Raw genomic sequence first — 17588 nt, 5'->3', positions numbered from 1 at the left:
AAAGAACTGTATTCATTCTTCCTCTTGTTTGAAGGGATTTATCAAAAGAGAAGCAGATTTCTAGAACGCTGATATTCAGTTAGTTACTTATATCAGAACTGTGCTTTTTGACTTTGCAAAATTATTTCATACATACCATCGTGTACCATGGGACCCACCAAAAAACAACTGAGAGAAAATTCCCAGCCATTCCTTAAGTTTGTTAGAGCCCTACAATCAATTTATAACATGGTGGGGGGAGTAATAAAAATCAATGCTTTATGTCAAGAGAACCAAGTTAGCATTTTCCTTTAAGTTTTCTTTAAGTTCAGTTGCATTACGTGAAATAATTTATAAACTCAGCACAATGAGTTACCTTCACCTGTAAGCAGAAAAGAGAAGGAACAAAAAAGTAATTGGTTGGGGGGGGCAGTGGGGATGAAGAGGGGGGAGTAGCACAGGACACTAAGGGATCAGGGATGGTAGAGCCCTGCCTGTGGCCCAGCCTGGATCTCACTCAGAAAACGCTCACCTGTTACCTGGGTGCATGGGAATGCAGCACCCATCTACACTTTCCATAGCTCTCATTCCCACACTCCTCCCTGGGCTTAGCACACACATTGTGTGCAAGTATTACGAGCCTCACTGGATTCTAAGCAACTTCAGCACAGGGAGTGTGTGGGAGTGATCTCATCTCCCATGGTACCTGGGAGAGAATCACGCACATTATAAAAATCCTTGCGATTTGTCTACCATTGTCGCACTTGGAAAGAAGTATGTAACTGGAAATCAAATGAGGCAGAGAGGAAAAAAAAATGAAGAAAGGGTCAGAGGAAATGAAAGCCTCACCGAAGATCAATAAACATAATGACAATGATGACATCTTCCCAACGCAGCAGCAAGAACAATGAAAGAAAGAGTCTGGGAAGGTCTTTATAACCAGGGATGAAGTAAGATCCTTGAAGGGGTGGGGGATGTTGGGCAACCGAATGCACGTGGCATACTTTGGGGACACATGGGGTGTAGATAAAGGCTCTTCCGAATATTAACTGTGTGGTCACAGAAGGGGACTTTCCTATAATTGGCATTTTATAACCTCTAGGGAAACAACGGATCTAGGCAATGGTCATCGATGGCTGTTAACATCACAAAAAAAGAGACAACCAAACACAACTTTCTGACAGAAGTACACAAGACCACATAAGAGGAGTCTTTACTTAAAAAATAGACACATGCACACGAATCTGAGCAAGTTTCCAGATCTCAGGAATTAAAAGAGACAGAGCAAGAGGACACCACAATCAACAAAATCCAGACTACAGAAAACTCCATACAAATAACAATCTGCTTTCTTCTTCCCAGAAATTCCGAGGGGGGCTGTAGGGGGAGAGATGAAGGGGAAGTTTGAGATGAAAACAGTTAAGCGTCATATCATCCAACCTTATTTGGACCCTAGTTTAAATGATTATTAGCTTTTTAGAAGACAATGCAAACAGTATTTGTCTATTGACATTAAGAGATTACTTTTTTTCAGTATGAAATAGGACTATGGTCTGTTTTTTGTCTTAAAGTCTTTTAGTGCCATAGACCAACAGCCAACCGAAAACTCCTGCCCGGGGTTCATGTAGGTGAAGGGAGGGGAGTGAGGTCCGGCCGCACCTGCACCCCACCCGCGCCCCCTTCTGACACTCACGGTCATCATCCGTGTGGAGCTTGGCCTTCAGCTTCTCCATCTTCCTCTCGTCTCGCAATAGTGTCCTGTCCTTTTTTAGCGTCCCTGTCCCTTCCTCTTTCTTTTCTTCAATCGTTTCTTGGATTAAAGAATACTCTTCATAATTCGTTATTCCTAAAAATATAAATTAGGTTATGATGACCAGTGATGACGCTGCTGTCACCCCTTCCAGCGGGGGGGTGGGGGCGGGGGGGGCTGTGATACTCCATGGGTCCCTGGTAGCACAGGACGGAAAGAGGCTTTACAAAGGTGAGGGTCAGGGGGCCACCCAGGGAGCACACATCAAATAACTCTGGCCAAAAACAAGGTTTCTCAGCTAAACTAAGCCATGTTTAAAATGTCACATTCAATTCTCCTAATTTTTGAGAAACAAGCACAGGGTAGAGATCACGCAGAACAAGGCAAGACAGGGTCAAACAAGAAGTGGTTGAAGCAACTGGTCTTCCCTCGCATGGACAAAAGACTAAGAGAGGCCAGGATACTCTCTCCAAATATTTGAAGGGCGTCATGCAGAAAGGAGACAGACTTATTCTCAGAGGATATGAACAGAAGATACAAGAAGAAAAGCTGTGTAGCAATGTATTATACAGCCTGTCCCTATCAGTCTTCAAGGAAATAGTGGATGTCACTGATACTTAAACAGCCACACACAGGAAACTGAATTATAGGATTCCAAACCTATTTTTAATTAAAAAATTCCTTTGGGGGGGGCGCCTGGGTGGTGACTCTTCGTTTCGGCTCAGGTCATGATCTCAGGGTCCTGAGCTCCAGCCCTACATCGGGCTCTGCACTCAGTGGGGGGTCTTCTTGAGCCGTTCTCTGTCCCTCTGCTCCTCCCCTGCTCGTGCTCACTCTCACGTGCCTGTGCATGCATGCTCTCTCTCTAAAGTAAGTAAGTAAATAAAATCTTAAAAAAAAAATTCCTTTGGCTTTTGAAAGGGAAATAAAATCTCTCAATTTCGACTCAGTGAGAGTTTCATGTGTTTACAATGCCAGTCAGTGGGTTTGTATTATCTAGGGAATAGCAACCCTGTCTTAGGTTTGGACAGAAATCAGTGGCTAGGACACTTTCGGGATTGGCAGGTCACCAAATGGGGGTGAAAAAAAGAACAGATGCGTAATGAACAAAACAAAAACTGGAACCTTGGCACGGGAATGCTCACCTATCCTGCTGCAAATAGTAACCAGGAGTTCCCCAACGGTCTTGGAGTCGTCCACCATGACGGTTTTCACGGATCCATCCAGCATCCGGATTTTCTGAGGTCTCTGTTTCTTTTTATATTCCAAAATATCCTAGAGCAAAACCCCACAAACTTTTCACATGACTTGTTAAATCAGGTAACCAACCCGGACACTTTTCTTTAAAAAAATGCATTTGCCCTAGCACGCTGATTTCCTCCTTCATTAGAAGGAGATTAGATTTTGGCTACTACAACAGAAACCCCAATGCTAAATAATTTGCTTCCAACAAGCTTTCTTAAAATCTGATGGTGAAACTGCCACCCCCCCCAGCAAGTACTGTTTATAGCTTACAATTCTTGAAAACTAACCTCTGTAAACTTAAACTACCTTATGCCTTCCTGAAGGTCTGTGGATGATCTGCTTTGAGGAGAACTCGCGGAGGGAAAATCCTACTTACCTCTGAAAAAGACAGTAGTGTGCTTCTCCAATTATCTTATGGTTGCAAGCAATTTTTAATATAGATGTCACGAAGGAATAAATAATACCCCCCTTAATTCTTTAGAGTGGTGGCATGCCACAAAAGTGGTTTGTGGGGTAGTAGGTTTGGAGGTTACTTTTAAATAGATTTTTTTAAACTACATTGAACAACAGAATTACAAATGGAAAATTAACTGGTACTGCATAATTCACTCCCACCTGAAGGAATACTGATCAATCGGATATGCACACTCCACACACTAAAGCCCAGTATCTTTGAGGTTCAGCTGAACAGAATACACAACACTTTTTTACTCAACACCTCTAATTCCAAACAAAGCCATTTTTTTGTTGTCGCTGATTGTTATCATGCTTAGATCTCACATGGAACTTCTTCTACAAACACAAAACTGAATAATATTCGATCTCTGACTACCTTTAGGATCTTTTTTTTTTCCCCTCCAATCTACCCTTATTTTTATCATTAGTCACCAGGATACTTCCTATATCCTTACAGAAGGATGCTACACCTTATTCCCTAGCTACCAAGCACAACCATGGCATGTGTAAAGAGCTGAGCACGCTAACCCCAGGCCCCTTTAATTACTCTGTGGAGTTTCAAGAATTTGGAGCGTGGATATTTCCTATTACTACCTGGGCAGCCCTTACAACGTTGACTACAGCAAAACTAGGAGGAATAAGTTCCCCTTGGAGCAAAACAGAGAGTTGGGTCTTCCTTTTTCTCTGAGGCGAAAGAGTATGTTGGCTTCTAGAGGAGGCCCACAGACAAAGCGACAAAACAAAAACAGGAACAAAACAACAAAAACGACATCTACAACATACCCCATTTCGCAACATGTAGTAATCCAGTGTTCGGCCTGCTTCTAGCCAAATTCCTTTCCTGGGGTCTTCATCCGAGAGAAACAGCCCATAATCAGAAGCTGGGAGATAAAGAGAAGAGAGGGTAAAAGACAGAGAGCCGCTGAAGCCATCACTGACTTTGAATCCCTGAGTCTGCCGACTCGGCAGGATGGGAGTGTTTGCCCGCACCAGACAGGTTTCGTTTTGACAACACGAACGAGCCAAGGGGCTAAAGCAGAAGAGGAGGAACGAGGCCAGAGCTGCAACATCAACACCCACAGGAAAGGTTTGCGATTCTAAAACCAGTGGGCAGCAACTGTGTCTACACTTTAGGGAAACACTGAGAATAGAACAGTCCAAATTTCTAATTTCTGAAATGGGCTTTTTTCCCCATCACTTGCTATATAAAAATCTGGCAGAGAAGCCGTGAAGAAGGACAAGAGGGACCACGGAGAAACTAAGGAAGTGACCGCTTAAGCCCAAGGCCACTTAGGCCAAGAGGGGCCAATGGAGCCTTTACACTTAGAATAATCCCTCCATCATCCCAAAACAGCATTACAAAAGCTAAGCAGGAGGGCCCAGAAAGATGAAGCCTCTGTCCCCCACCCCATAAATTATGAATATAGTTGGAAAATAAAACTCCGTGTTCTCCACAGAAATCCCTTAATCTGATTAGGAAGGACAAGGCATGGTGGCAGGAAGAAAGTAGTATCACTTCCTGTTCCTGTCTAAAGATTTCTATCTTGGGCGCTTGGCTGGCTCAGTCAGATGAGCATGCAACTCTTGATCTCGGGGTCATGAGTTCGAGTCCCATGTTGGATGCAGAGATTACTTAGATACATCTTTAAAGATTATAAATAGATAACTACAATAAAGACTTCTGTCTTGCTGAATGTGATCCAAGGTGACCCCAGAGACCCAGATGGGGGTCTGAGCTCCTGTTGTTTTTTAGAAAAACAACTTCAAAATCTAGAAAGGTTTTAATCTTCACCAGAGTTAAACAGCAGTCCAACCCAGAATTTTTTTTTTTTTTTTAAATCTGGGAGAAAAACAGTAGAAGAAAATGCCAGAAATGATTGGACAACCCGAATTTGGAGTAAGGTTAGGGATGTAGGATAACTTTACTTTTATTTTTGGGTAATGAAGAAATAACAGTGTTTTAAATAATATCAATAATACTTTTAGACCAAAAGCTTTGCAGTTTTGTGACATCTTTTTGAGAAGATCAATGTCTATCTCTAATTATCTTTGAATATTTGATCTCCACACTTCCCATTTTTAAGTTAAGTTGTAGCCCATTTTCACAGCAAAGACTTCTTCATTTGGGAGAAATCCCAATTTCCCAAGTGCCGATCAAACACTAAATAAAGGAAGGAAATGTAGAGAGAAGAGAAAGAGCAATGGAAAATAAAAGTTCTGTGAACAGGTAGATCAATAGTAGTCAATGGTTTAAACCAACAGGAAACACAACATAGATTCATGGATGCTGTCCACCCCCTTTAGGGCTTGAGATCAAGTTTACGAAGCCCCTTCCAGGTAACTGAAATATAAGGCTTGCCCTGCATCCGAATAGCAGTTCCAGCCTTCTTCGGGCTGCGTATATGGAAAAGAGGGCTCAGGGTATACAAATGCAGGAACTGTCAGAGTGGCTTCATTTGCACCTTATAGGGCAAATGAGATGACATATCAAAAAGTGACTTGTAAACTGTAGAGGGCAATTCTGATGTATGGAAGGGTCATGACGATGGGTATGACAATGATGACTCAGTAGCAGCTGTGGCCATTGTCGGCACAAGGCTCACTTGGGACGTAAATACCCACATCCAGGCTAGGAAGACTTTTCATTTGAAACATACACACTAGTGGGCTTGGGTACCACTCAGAGCATCTGTTTCTTTAGGGGCTAAGCAAAGAACATACAATCATATTTCAAGAAGCCAGTGACTGAGCAATGGCCTACCTTGCCCAGTTTGTGCCTCGGGTACCCGTTCCCGAATGACTCGACATGCATCGTACACGGCTGTGGACGGTTCAAACTGCATGGTCTTCACCACATTGCAGTGGCGGACACAAATCTTTAAGGACAGGGCCACCATTTTCCTAGATGACTTGTAGGTTCTCACTTAGAATGTCTGGAAAAACACAAAGAAAAAAATGGTGATATTCAAAACGGTCTAGCAGAAAAAACTGCTAGATTGTAAATCAGCTTTAAACAATTGAAACAATCAAATAGCAATTAAAGAGAATGCTTTGGATAAGAACACAAATTAAAAGATTTTGAAAAGTTTAAGATAAAACAAGAGCATCTAGTCTCCATATTACCACAGGGTGGTAAGTAGAACCTCTGGGGAGGAATGATCCCTGGAAGTTCACCAAGACTCCTTCTCAATGGTGCTGCCTATGTTGGGTTTCCAGCAGGGGATCGTCAGCGAGAGAGTTAGAGAGCCTTGGGCACCACAGCTACCTCCTGAAGATCCTTCTGTTGGCAGCCTCAGTGTCCCAGCTCTCTCCCCACAGCTCCTAGGGACGGCAAGAAGCACGAATGCCCTCCAAATGCTCCTCAGGGCAAGAATTCCATCTCCCCACATACTAGAAGACTTGGCATCTGGGCCGAACTCCAACACCAGGATCCTACGTAAGTAAGTCCCTTTGGCCCCTCTACTTCAATTTCTCCATAAGTTAAGAAGCCACAGTGGTAACAGCCCTATATAACTTAAAAAAGAACCAACCCCCCCCCCAAAATAAATTAAGAAAAAAAAAAAAGAAGAACCAAACCCCAAGGGGTCATCAGTGGGAGCCCAATGCCCAGCTTTAGAAAGTATACAGATTTAGGCTAGGTTTTATTTCATAAATGACTTCTTTTTAAAACCTAAATCCAAAAATTTGGCCCATTTCCTTTGCGTTGGCAGCTTATGGCTTATTTTGATGACCTGCTCTCTTCTGTAGCCAGAACCTTAACCCTCAACCCCAAGCCAGCCTCCATTAAATGCCCCTTGCTCAGGCCCATGAGAGAAGATTCTTCCCTGCATCTGACACAGGCCCAGCTGGCTGTCATCCTGGCAAACACAACAACAGGTTTCAGAGTTAGGAGCCATTAGAATCCCAGTACTGCATCGATAACATCAATACACAGGAATTTCAAGTTTTCATCCCTCCTTTTCTTAGAGAGCTTACAGGTAGTGAACCTGAACCCCAGCTGCCTTGATGCCCCCTTCCCACTTAAGAATGCAAATGCTGGGGCACCTGGGTGGCTCAGTGGGTTAAAGCCTTTGCCTTTGGCTCAGGTCATGATCTCAGGGTCCTGGGATTGAGTCCCGCCTGCTTCCTCCCTCTCTCTCTGCCTGCCTCTCTGCCTACTTGTGATTTCTGTCTGTCAAATAAATAAATAAAATCTTTAAAAAAAAAAAAAAAGAATGCAAATGCTAAGAAGTAATGAGGCAGCCAAGAAGCAGAGAAGGCCGCAGGCTGACCAGGCCCAGGCCGTGGGTGCCCCTGGGGCGTCACTTCTTCACATGCTTGATTGGTTACCGGCTTCCTAACAACAGGTGACTGGGTCAACTGGAGACAGAGGACATTTTTGAACAGATGTTCTGGAATCCGTGGGCTGCGTTTACATATAGCCACGCGAAGCAACCACTATAAAGTCATTTTGACCTCTACTTACATTTTGAATGAACTGCCTGTGAAAATATTTCTTGAAAAGCGTCAAGATACAGATACAGTTCTCAACAAACAGCAGCTGCGTTCACTGGGATTCTTCTGCAAATTGAATCAATTACTACAGCCTGGGCAGTGGCCGCATTGCTGACAAGGCAGAAGGTTCAAAATATCCAGGGATTTTCCACCTTCAATATCAAGGACTTTTAAAGCCATAGATGAAGGGGTCTACCTAACTCTGGGGGAAAACTTAAACTCTAGACATCAATTGACAAATTTACTGTAATGTAGAGATCTCACTCAGATCCGGAATAGTCTATTGTGGAACAGTCTACCCCTCTGGGGCTGGTGAAAATTGTGAGGTTTCCCGAATCATGGAGATTCAGGAGCATGACTGATGGTCAGTGGTAAAGACCTTGGAACTCTATTGTGGGTCCCATTTATGGAATGCACCAGAGAGGATGGGATGGTTAATCTCTTCCATTCCCTGAGAAAAGGAAGTATTTTAAGTGTCCCTTCATGAAGGCTGCCCTTCCCAGGCTAATAATTGGGCCTTCTGCAGAGCAAATTCACGGTCCCTCTAGCCAAGCCAAGAGAGAGTCCATCAAAGGAAAATGCAGAGCCATGACATGGGGATGAAAGCAGAACATAACAGCAAGACCGTAAACACTGGAGCTCAAAAGGGAACAGAAGACACATGGGGGAGGAGAAAGGGGCAGATAGAACAGCAGGGAGCAGACAGAAAGACCAGACAGAACCTAGGCCTGTGGGTCAACAAGAAACACAGGAGAGAAGCCCAGAGATTTAGGAAGCAGAAGGAGAGAAGCAGAACATAGACAGCAGTGAAGGAAAATCTCTATCCAAAACAACTGGAAAAACAAAAAGGCCACTAGCTGATGTGGGGGAAGCTGCTAGAGGCACAGGTTTGGGGTGAAAATTCTCTAATGAGTTTCTTTGGGGTATATTCGGTGGAGAAGTAGAACAGGGTCAAATACAAAACAGGATGCATAATGGGCGGGGGGTGGGGAGCTCATATTTCAATCCTTAGGACTAGAAAGATCATCTAGGGAAGTGAGGAAGAGAGAGACGGGAGGACGGAGTCCTGGAACAGTGTTCTAAAATCAGGACGGGAAGGGACTGGCCAGGAGGCCTAGTGGTAGGTGAAGAAGGAGAGCCAAGAGAGGGCGGGCCCAGAAGAAGGTGCATTGAGCAGGAGGGAGAGCGCACTTGTGCTAAGTGCTGATCACAGACCAAAGAAGATGTGGATGGAGAAACCACTGAATCTGGCAGGGAGGTCTCTGGGAGCTGAGGTAAGAAGCAGCTGGGGTGGGGGGTGGCCGGGGGAGGTGGTAGCCAGAGTAGCAGGTTCAGGAGAGAGAAGAGAGGAGGGGCTGGCGGAGCAAGGACAGACTCGTCTCCCTGTCTCTTGAGGAGGCCTACTGGCAGGAGTGGAGCAACAAGCAACGACTCCCGTTCATGTCCTTCAGGCTTTTTATCCAGAAGTATGTATCGTGTAGTTGCTACGAACTCCGTATCTGCACAGCATCTGTACAGACAAGGTTTCCACCTGACAATGGCCCAAGAGGCAGTCCCAAGACAGCTAAGTGCCCTTCCAGGAGGCAGGCACCTCAGCGTGCATGATCTCCATTCTGGGCCTGGGAGAGGAGAGGAGTAGGCAAGGCCATTCAAGGGGAGGGCGCTGGACTGGGAAGGAGCCTGGGTCCAGGTTCATTCCCAGGCCTGCCATTTCTCCTCCTTCTGCTCTTCAGAGAGCAGGGGTGCGACTGGCTCGCATGAAAGGAGTTGCCCAGCAGACACTGGATGCTTGGCCAACTAATCCCATGGGATTCCCCTGTCCTCTCCTTGTAACATCTCACAGGACAAGCCACAGAATGGAGATGACTATCCTTAGCTCAAGGTAGACATTCAGCATAAGGAGGGACACTGGAGATTCACCGCGAGACTCATGTTCTCAACATTTCTACCATGTCAAATGTTACAATGTGGCCGACATAACACAGAAACACCAAACCACCAAAATCAGTCCCTCTCAGAGCACTGCTCAGGGGCCAAAAGACTAAAAGGCTCCAGTGTCGCCATCTTACTCCAGGCTCTCAGTGTTCCCGACACAAAGCGTGGAACAAGACCGATGATTTCCTTTGAGGGAATTTTAGACATGCATAATCAGGTATGCATGTTGATAATGCTTATCAACTACAAGGTTATACATTTGCATGTATGTGAAAGACATGGTATTTTTATCACACAAGAAGATGATCCACGCAGGCAAACGTCAACGAGATCTGAAACCAAGGTTTAGCCATAGTTACACAGGGAACATGGCAGTGAGCTGTTTCCAGCCCCACGCACAGCCCAGTGAGCTACTTGCGAAGCAGACACGTGCTGAAATTAACGGTCCTGGCTTATGGCAAAAAGATCACAGGACCAAAGCATACAGGAACTTATGTCAAATAAGAATGAGTATGAGTTTTCAGTTCTTATGAGAAGTCTTACTATACATCCACTAAAGCCCTGAGAAAATCACACCACGATCAAGACTAACGTTCTGTTCCCTCTCCAGGGAGATGTTCTCAGGGCACCGGTGCAGCCTACAAATGGAGCCTCACCTCCACTTCCCTGTACTCCAACCCTCTGGCTAATTCCGGCCTCTCCAGGCAGGGAGCCTAGAACAGAGGAGCAGGTTTCCTTTTTTTTTTTTTTTTTTGGTGTGGCTACAACAAGGCTCAAAGCCAAGTGCTTTGTAGTCTAACTCCTGTCTTTATTTTATGATCCTGCCCTTCGTTTCCTTTCACCCCAGTCTGAATGTATGCTAGCTGGCTGGGTCTTAAGTCTTTTTGTGGTGGTTTGGGTTTCTTGCTAAAAGGCAGGGTATAAAGTTCATAAGAGATACATTATTTTCCTTTTCATAATTTCTTCTCATTCGGACCATTTCTGTCCTGATTTTATGTGTGAAGGTCACCTGGGGCCAACGTGGAACCTTTCTGTGCCATCCATTGTGGTAGCTGAGCCAATGGAACCAGGGGTGAAACCCAGACATTCTCCTTTTAAAGTCAACACTTCTTGGTCCCAGGGAGCTGTAAACAGCTCAGGATGGTGGCAGCGGTGCAGGCTGCCCAGGCTCCGGCCAGTCCACCCTGGAACAAACAAGGCCAGCTCAGCCAAGGGCTCCTCCTTGCCAAAGAAATGCCCGCCATTGGCCAGGATGAGCAGCCACCCCTCGGATCTCCGCCCTTACCAGTGAGGGCTTTGAGGTGCTCCAACTCCATTCCCGCCTTAGCAGTTCATGACTCTGAGCTGCTTGCTTAACTGCAGCCTGCCTCAGTTTCTTCCTCTTCCTAGTAACCTCCTAAGGTTACTACAGAAATCTAGGAACACAGGTCAAAGGCAGAAAGTACCAGGTACGGGTTTGTTATTACTCTTTTAGCTACCGGGGCTGGAGAAACACTGGAAGCAGCACACTCTATTCAGCCACTGTCTGAGCTGCAAAATTCCATTTACTGTTTATTTTACGTCTATTATGTAGTAGACACGATCACAGACTTTACGGAGCAAAGACGACCAAGATCCCTGTGTAGACAGCACTCCCCTTCTAGTGACCCTGTTCACTGTTCAGCTCCTGTGTTCATCCTTGTTCAAGTCATTCAAAAGGCTTTTCGGAGACGCAGAATTATCCAAGGATGAGCCACGAAGCCGAGCGTGTTTGTGGAACAACGAACTCCCGCACTCGGGCTATCCTGGACGTCAGTCGGTTCCCTTAGTCCAAGAGCCTCAGGGAGCAGAAGTGCACCCCGTGGTGTGGATCAGGGCTGGCATCAAAGTAGACTCCTGCCCTGGGGCCTGTCAATTAACTCTGCCCAGACACGACCTGGGAGAGGGGCCATGGGGCCCTGCACACTCCCCTGTAAGCAGAGGTGTCGTACTCAGCTGGCAGGACAACAGAGCCAGGCTACCATGCCTCAGTGGGACCTCGGATCTTGAAGAAAGTAAGGAGGGCCACCACCCCTCTCCTCTGTCTTCCTCCAGCCACTGGCTCCATTCTGACTCATCAGAAGACCACTGTACCGAGTAATGATGGCTGTACCTGCTCTCCTCTCAGCGGGCAGAATATAGCCCTGAGAACAGCCACATTTTATAACCAAAAGTCTATATAAAACACAGGCCTATCATTCACCTCAGTCTCCAGTGAACAATTCTGCTCTCCGCTAGAAACGCCAGGAAAGAGCTTCCTTTCTTTCCACCCCTTACCTGCTCTTCCGCAAGGGAGGAAGGGGGAACAGCTCAGTCAATGAGTAAATAGCCATCCTATGATAAGATAATAACTCCCCAGAGGAGCCTTCAAAAGCAAAAACCAGGGTCTTGCCCTCTATCTTGCTTTCTTGGGCTGTCTGTACTCAGGTGCCCTTGGGGCTCAGCTCAAACACAGAACTTTCAGTATCTGATACTTAGCCCACCAGACACTTCCAGGGGTCCATGTGTCACCATCTAGAAGGGTGAGTCAGCGCAACTGTTCACGGGGAGCCAGCTGCCTTTCCTTCAGGGAGGGATGAGGAGGAGAGAAGGCGGCATGTCCCATTTCCATCCCACCTGCAGCCAGCTTCAACAGGGAGCCACAGGCCTTCCTTAAGAACCTGCCCCTCCCGCACTGGGCCCTTCACACCTCCCTTTTGCCAACTAGTGAGGGCCCAGGAGAGTCTGAGTAGCGAGGCTCCCCTTACAGTCCCCCACATTCACAACCCTGAAGCGAGAACTCCAGCTAATCCTAAACTCAGGGAAAACGGTACATAAACACAGCGGATGGGATTTCCTCCCCACAAAGAAAAAGACCAGGATGGTCAGGCTCCCCCTGGGCATCCAGAGAGGGGAGACCAGAAAAGCAGGGAGAACATTCACAGAAGGTTCTCTCTTTAGTTCTTCACGGAGGAAAGTCAGGACACTGCTCGACTCTGCATACCTCAACTAGAAATGACCGTTAAAAGGTCAGGCGATAAAGGAACAGAGAGGAAATGATTAACCACCCACACAGGTGTGAACTCAGCAGCAGTTGGGGCACGTCAATAAAAATTCCAGCCAAGGGGTTGGCACCCAGAGCTGCCTTGCAAACGCCCCATATGACCCTTCACCCACTGGGCTACCGCTGAGGGTGCTCGCCCGCCCCCAGGACACCCGCACTGAGACACACACACAAAGCGGCATCGGGGATACGTTTGCTGTGCCGGGTCTCCCTCCCTCACCGTCCTCCCACAGGAAGGACTGTACCATCTCAGCCCTAGTACAATGTCCGCCGCACAGGGGATGCTTAGGCAATATTTGTGGAATTAAAATGTACTGCAGGGAAAGACGTGAACAGATTTTTTTTCTAAGTTAGTCATTAGGAATTATCCACCTAATAGCATGACAAATGGATGAACGGAAGACAATCACCCAGCACCCAGCAGGCCCCACTATTTCTGCTCATCTACAACCTGTTCCGTGGACCATGGAAGCTTAACCTCGTGGCTCAGGAGATGAAGTTCTCCAGCCTGGCAAATGAGAACCTGGAAAAAGAACCCAGGCCGTAATAAGTCAGGAACACGTGGAGGTCCCCTGAGGACGGGGACCATGTGCCATGCTCACTGCAAAGTACCCACCACAGAGAAGGGATCAGGCTGTATTTAATACATGGAGGGAGGGCCCAGCCAGCAATCCTACCTCCAAGAACAAAGCCCAACAGCGTGCCCACAACACAGAGTACACAATGATGGGAAAAGATTTGACACTGTTTTCCATTTTCCGATGAAGAAACTGTCATCTTGAGATTAATGCTAGGAAACCACAACCAGACCTTCCCGTGCTGCCACAATCATCGGCTACATACACGGTCCAACTAGAAGTTGGATGCCTTCAACTTGCCCTCCCATCCCCACTCAGTTCTTGGCGCGGGCATATGAAATTCCATCATGAAGGAGATCATTGGTCCTAAAGATGTCCTCCCAGGGAAGTCTTGCTGCACTCAGTACCTCTCACTTAGTACCATCTAAAAATGTTGCATTTCAGAACTTCCAGACAAATCAAGAGCTGCCCTTTATTAAAGATGATGCCTGATTACCTGGAAGTTCTAAGGAGTTAGGGGGTTCCTACAGATCAATTCAGACCTCTGGCAGAGCTGATAAGGGGCAGAAGAACTGGGAAGAAGACCTGCTCAAGGAAGCGGAGCAGACACCTACGTGCTCGTAGTGTTCTAATTGTGCTGAGAGAGAATTTTAACACACACACAATTGTGAAAGGTGCGACTAATCAGGTCTAAACCCTGCAGTCCCAGGGTCAGGGCCTCCCATCCCCTCATTTGCCTTCTCCCGTTCACGCTGTAAGAACTTGAAATGTTAACAAAACTATGTATCTTCACTTCCTACAAAACCACCTCCGTTATTTTAGCCCTTGTGGCGTACCTCTGTTTGAAATGCACCAGCCACCCAGTTCTTCCCCGTTACTCAACCTACAAGCCTAACATCGAGCTTGGCTTTCCTAAACTAGTCCTTCCAACCACCCCCAGTGCAGGATCCCACTCTTCTCCTAAGCCCGTGGAGCACTCAGCCATAATCCGTGCTCCAGTGCCAGCTCTCCCCAGCTCAGGTCCCCATTGCAACAACAGGAAGTGCTCTAGTGTTTATCTGGCACCAGAGAGTCCCAGGGCCCTTCCACAGACTCACCTGATATGCCAACAGCTTACAAAGTATAATAGATTTTTTTTTTTTTTTTTGCATCCCCATTTCACAGATAGAGAGTCTGGGAGGATAGAGTATTCCTGTGGAATATGCCTTCGTTTCCGTCAGATCACTAAGAAGGCTGCACCAGCTTTCTGGCAATGTCACTGTTCCCCTGCGGCTGCTGAGACGAAATAAATCATCCCCACGTCTTAGTCCCCCTGGAATCCACCTTGCAGTCCTGCTATTTGCTCCCTTTCCCAAGGTAGAGGACGAAGAAGGCTCCAAAGCGAATTCTGACTTAGAACTCCTAGACCCTCACTCATTCAAATGACTGGAGGCTATTTACAAAAATACATGGGACAGAAAAATAAAAGGTCAAGTCCAAGAAATAACAGAAGAAAAATGAAAGTGAAGGTCAAGACCAGGAGAACTGTGAATTATTTACTCTTTGTTTGGATAACTGGGAATACACTCATCCCCTTATTTGTTGTTGTTTTTTTTCTGACCCCTGGTGACAAGGCTGTAAAATCCCAGGAAAGCAGATTCTCCAGGCTAGGGACGCTGATAAACAGAAGCTCAGTCACTAGGGTAAACACCATGGGGATGGGTACAGATGGACTGGGTTTGACTTGGGAAAAATAGAGGGCTTTGTTCTGCAATGATCTGGAAAAAAATATTCAGCGTATTGTACACTGAACCTGGAAGAATGAATGAAAAGAACTCCAAGTTCCTTCTCGGGACCCCTTTCTCATGCTTGGGTTTTTTAATGCTAAAAAAGCATCCATTAGATTGAAAACTGCCAAAGCAGCCTGCACTTGGGTTGTGCAGCAACAGGGCACACCACCAGGCTTGCTTTCGGTTAAGACACGGAGAAATCTCCTACTCCTTCCTTCCAAATCCCTTTCGCTACAGAGGTTTTCAGCACTGACCTCTGACCCGTGAGTTCAAGACTGCAAACCCACAGCACCATCCATCACTGAAAGAGGCAACAGAGTGTGGTTTTGGCAAGGGCGGACGCTGAAGAGAAAAGGGAATATTAAAAACATATTCTCGAGGCTTATCTATGTTAATCCATGAACCATAAATCAGAAGGGCATTTCTGTTAGAGCTCAGACCTAGAAATCTGGCACTTGTGTGGAGAACTGAACTAAAGCAAGGAACTTGATTGAAATACACGTTTCTGGAGACTCAAGAGTCGAACCACAGTCCCAATCCAGCATTCACACACTAGATGAGATTTTTCTGGAATGTCCCCATTTTCTGTGGGCACTCATTCCAAGATCACCCCCCCATTTTATATCTGAAAATCGCCACGTCTCAGTTAAACTCAATCTAGCCTCCGGTATAGCCTCCGGTATATCTCCATCTCAGACAGAGAAGTCGTCAAGTCCAGCTGTCTGCAGGGTACATAAATCTTTACTGTGGCTTTCCCTTCTCAAAGCAGGAACAAAAACATCTCTTTTTCCATTTTTTTAATCATCAGCAGCAAACATATAAAACCAATTATGTGCCTACATGGATTCTAAACCCTTTCTGTACATCAGGTCACCAGCTCTTCAACATCACACCATGCTAAGGATGACAGATGTCCCCCAGGTAAGGTGACCAGGACACTGTGGTTACGGGATTTGATAGAGGGGGCTCTGCCTCTTACTGTGTGTTTAAAACAGGAAGACATCATGGAAAAATGAACATAGTGCTTGTGTTAGCAGATCAGTAAAATGAGTGAAATGTATATATTGTTCAGGCTTTTGTTAATAACTGAATTGTCATGTGTTGTGTTCTGACAAGTCACTCAACAGTTCAGTTAGAGAAGTCCTATCTGCCCGGGATCATCAGGCTTAAGAGGTTATGTCTCTTAAGTAACAGGCATCCACAGGAGAAGGGGAGGCTTAAACCCTACTCTGTCATTATCCGTGCTTCAGTGAATGGTCCCACCCCACCCAAACATAAGCCATGTTAACATCTTGACAATCTTCCTCTGTTTATGCTTAATTTCATGTGGCTGAGATGACACGCTCTATGTAATTCTGTATTCTGATGTTTCCCCCATTGCAATTACACAATAATCTTTTCCCACAGGATTGTACAGTTTCTAGAAACTTTTTAAAAATAGATACATGATATTATAGTGTAAGCCATCACAATTTACTCAGCTCTAGCTTTGTTTTTGTATGTATCAGCCACTTGTAAGTTTTCACTATTATAAACTAAGAGGGCAATACGATTTTTCTATTTAAAAATTTTTATTCTTTCAGATTTTCTTAAGCTAGACTTTTTTTTTTTTAAAGGAATCATCAGTATTTTTAAGAAGCAACCCAGAAGATATTAAGACAATAAAAAAATCTGAGTCTACAGATATCAGCAGTTTGATTTATGGGTTAGCTAAATGAACATGCATTAACAACCAAGAAAGCCAATAATCAATCTAGATTTTATAGTTCAATTTAGCCCACAGAATGATCTTGCTAGCAAGGGCTTAGGCTGCAAGGGACCATATCAAAAGACAGAATTGACAACAGGCGTGACCAGGGGGAAAACATCTGGCATGGGCAATAAACCAGATTTACAGAAAAGACGCAGAGGAAAGATAGATGTTTAACATAAATTCTAAAATATGTTGCTAAGAATAGAAGTAACAGAAGAAAGGACAGGACTTGACTCTACTAAAGAAAAGAGTGGACATACACAGTAATTATCAATGCTTTGCTTTCTGTCAGCTCAAGTTTTCAGAACTGCCTTGTGGTTCAAACTGGAATTTCAAAAAAACATACTAACTAAATTGAAGTACTCTGACAGAGTACCAGTTTCCTATACTTACTAAAGCCAAATCAAAAGTCTTGCCAATTTTATCAGTGAGTTATGGATAAGATTTACATTTCCAAGTAATGGAACCAAATCAAATTTAGATCTATACACCTAAATATTACTTCATCAAGAGCACAGGGAAGAAACAAACATATCCCATGGGAGAGGACATTAAATGGTAAACTCTT

General features: G+C 45.3%; 1 protein-coding gene across 1 annotated transcript in view; it reads right to left on the bottom strand.

The window, feature by feature from the left end:
- Positions 1-17588, bottom strand: part of TLN2 (talin 2) — a 420526-nt gene that overhangs the window by 193178 nt on the left and 209760 nt on the right. The window contains exons 4-7 of the mRNA XM_080808179.1: positions 6192-6363; positions 4214-4311; positions 2875-3004; positions 1673-1825 (exon numbers count right to left, since the gene is read on the bottom strand). Of these exons, the coding sequence (XP_080664305.1) occupies positions 1673-1825; positions 2875-3004; positions 4214-4311; positions 6192-6327 (517 nt within the window). The 5' untranslated portion in view covers positions 6328-6363. The remainder of the gene's footprint in view (positions 1-1672; positions 1826-2874; positions 3005-4213; positions 4312-6191; positions 6364-17588) is intronic.

Source organism: Martes martes (assembly GCF_963455335.1).
Source record: "Martes martes genome assembly, chromosome: 7".
Classification (NCBI taxonomy): domain Eukaryota; kingdom Metazoa; phylum Chordata; class Mammalia; order Carnivora; family Mustelidae; genus Martes; species Martes martes.
This window is presented reverse-complemented; position numbering and strand designations above follow the sequence as displayed.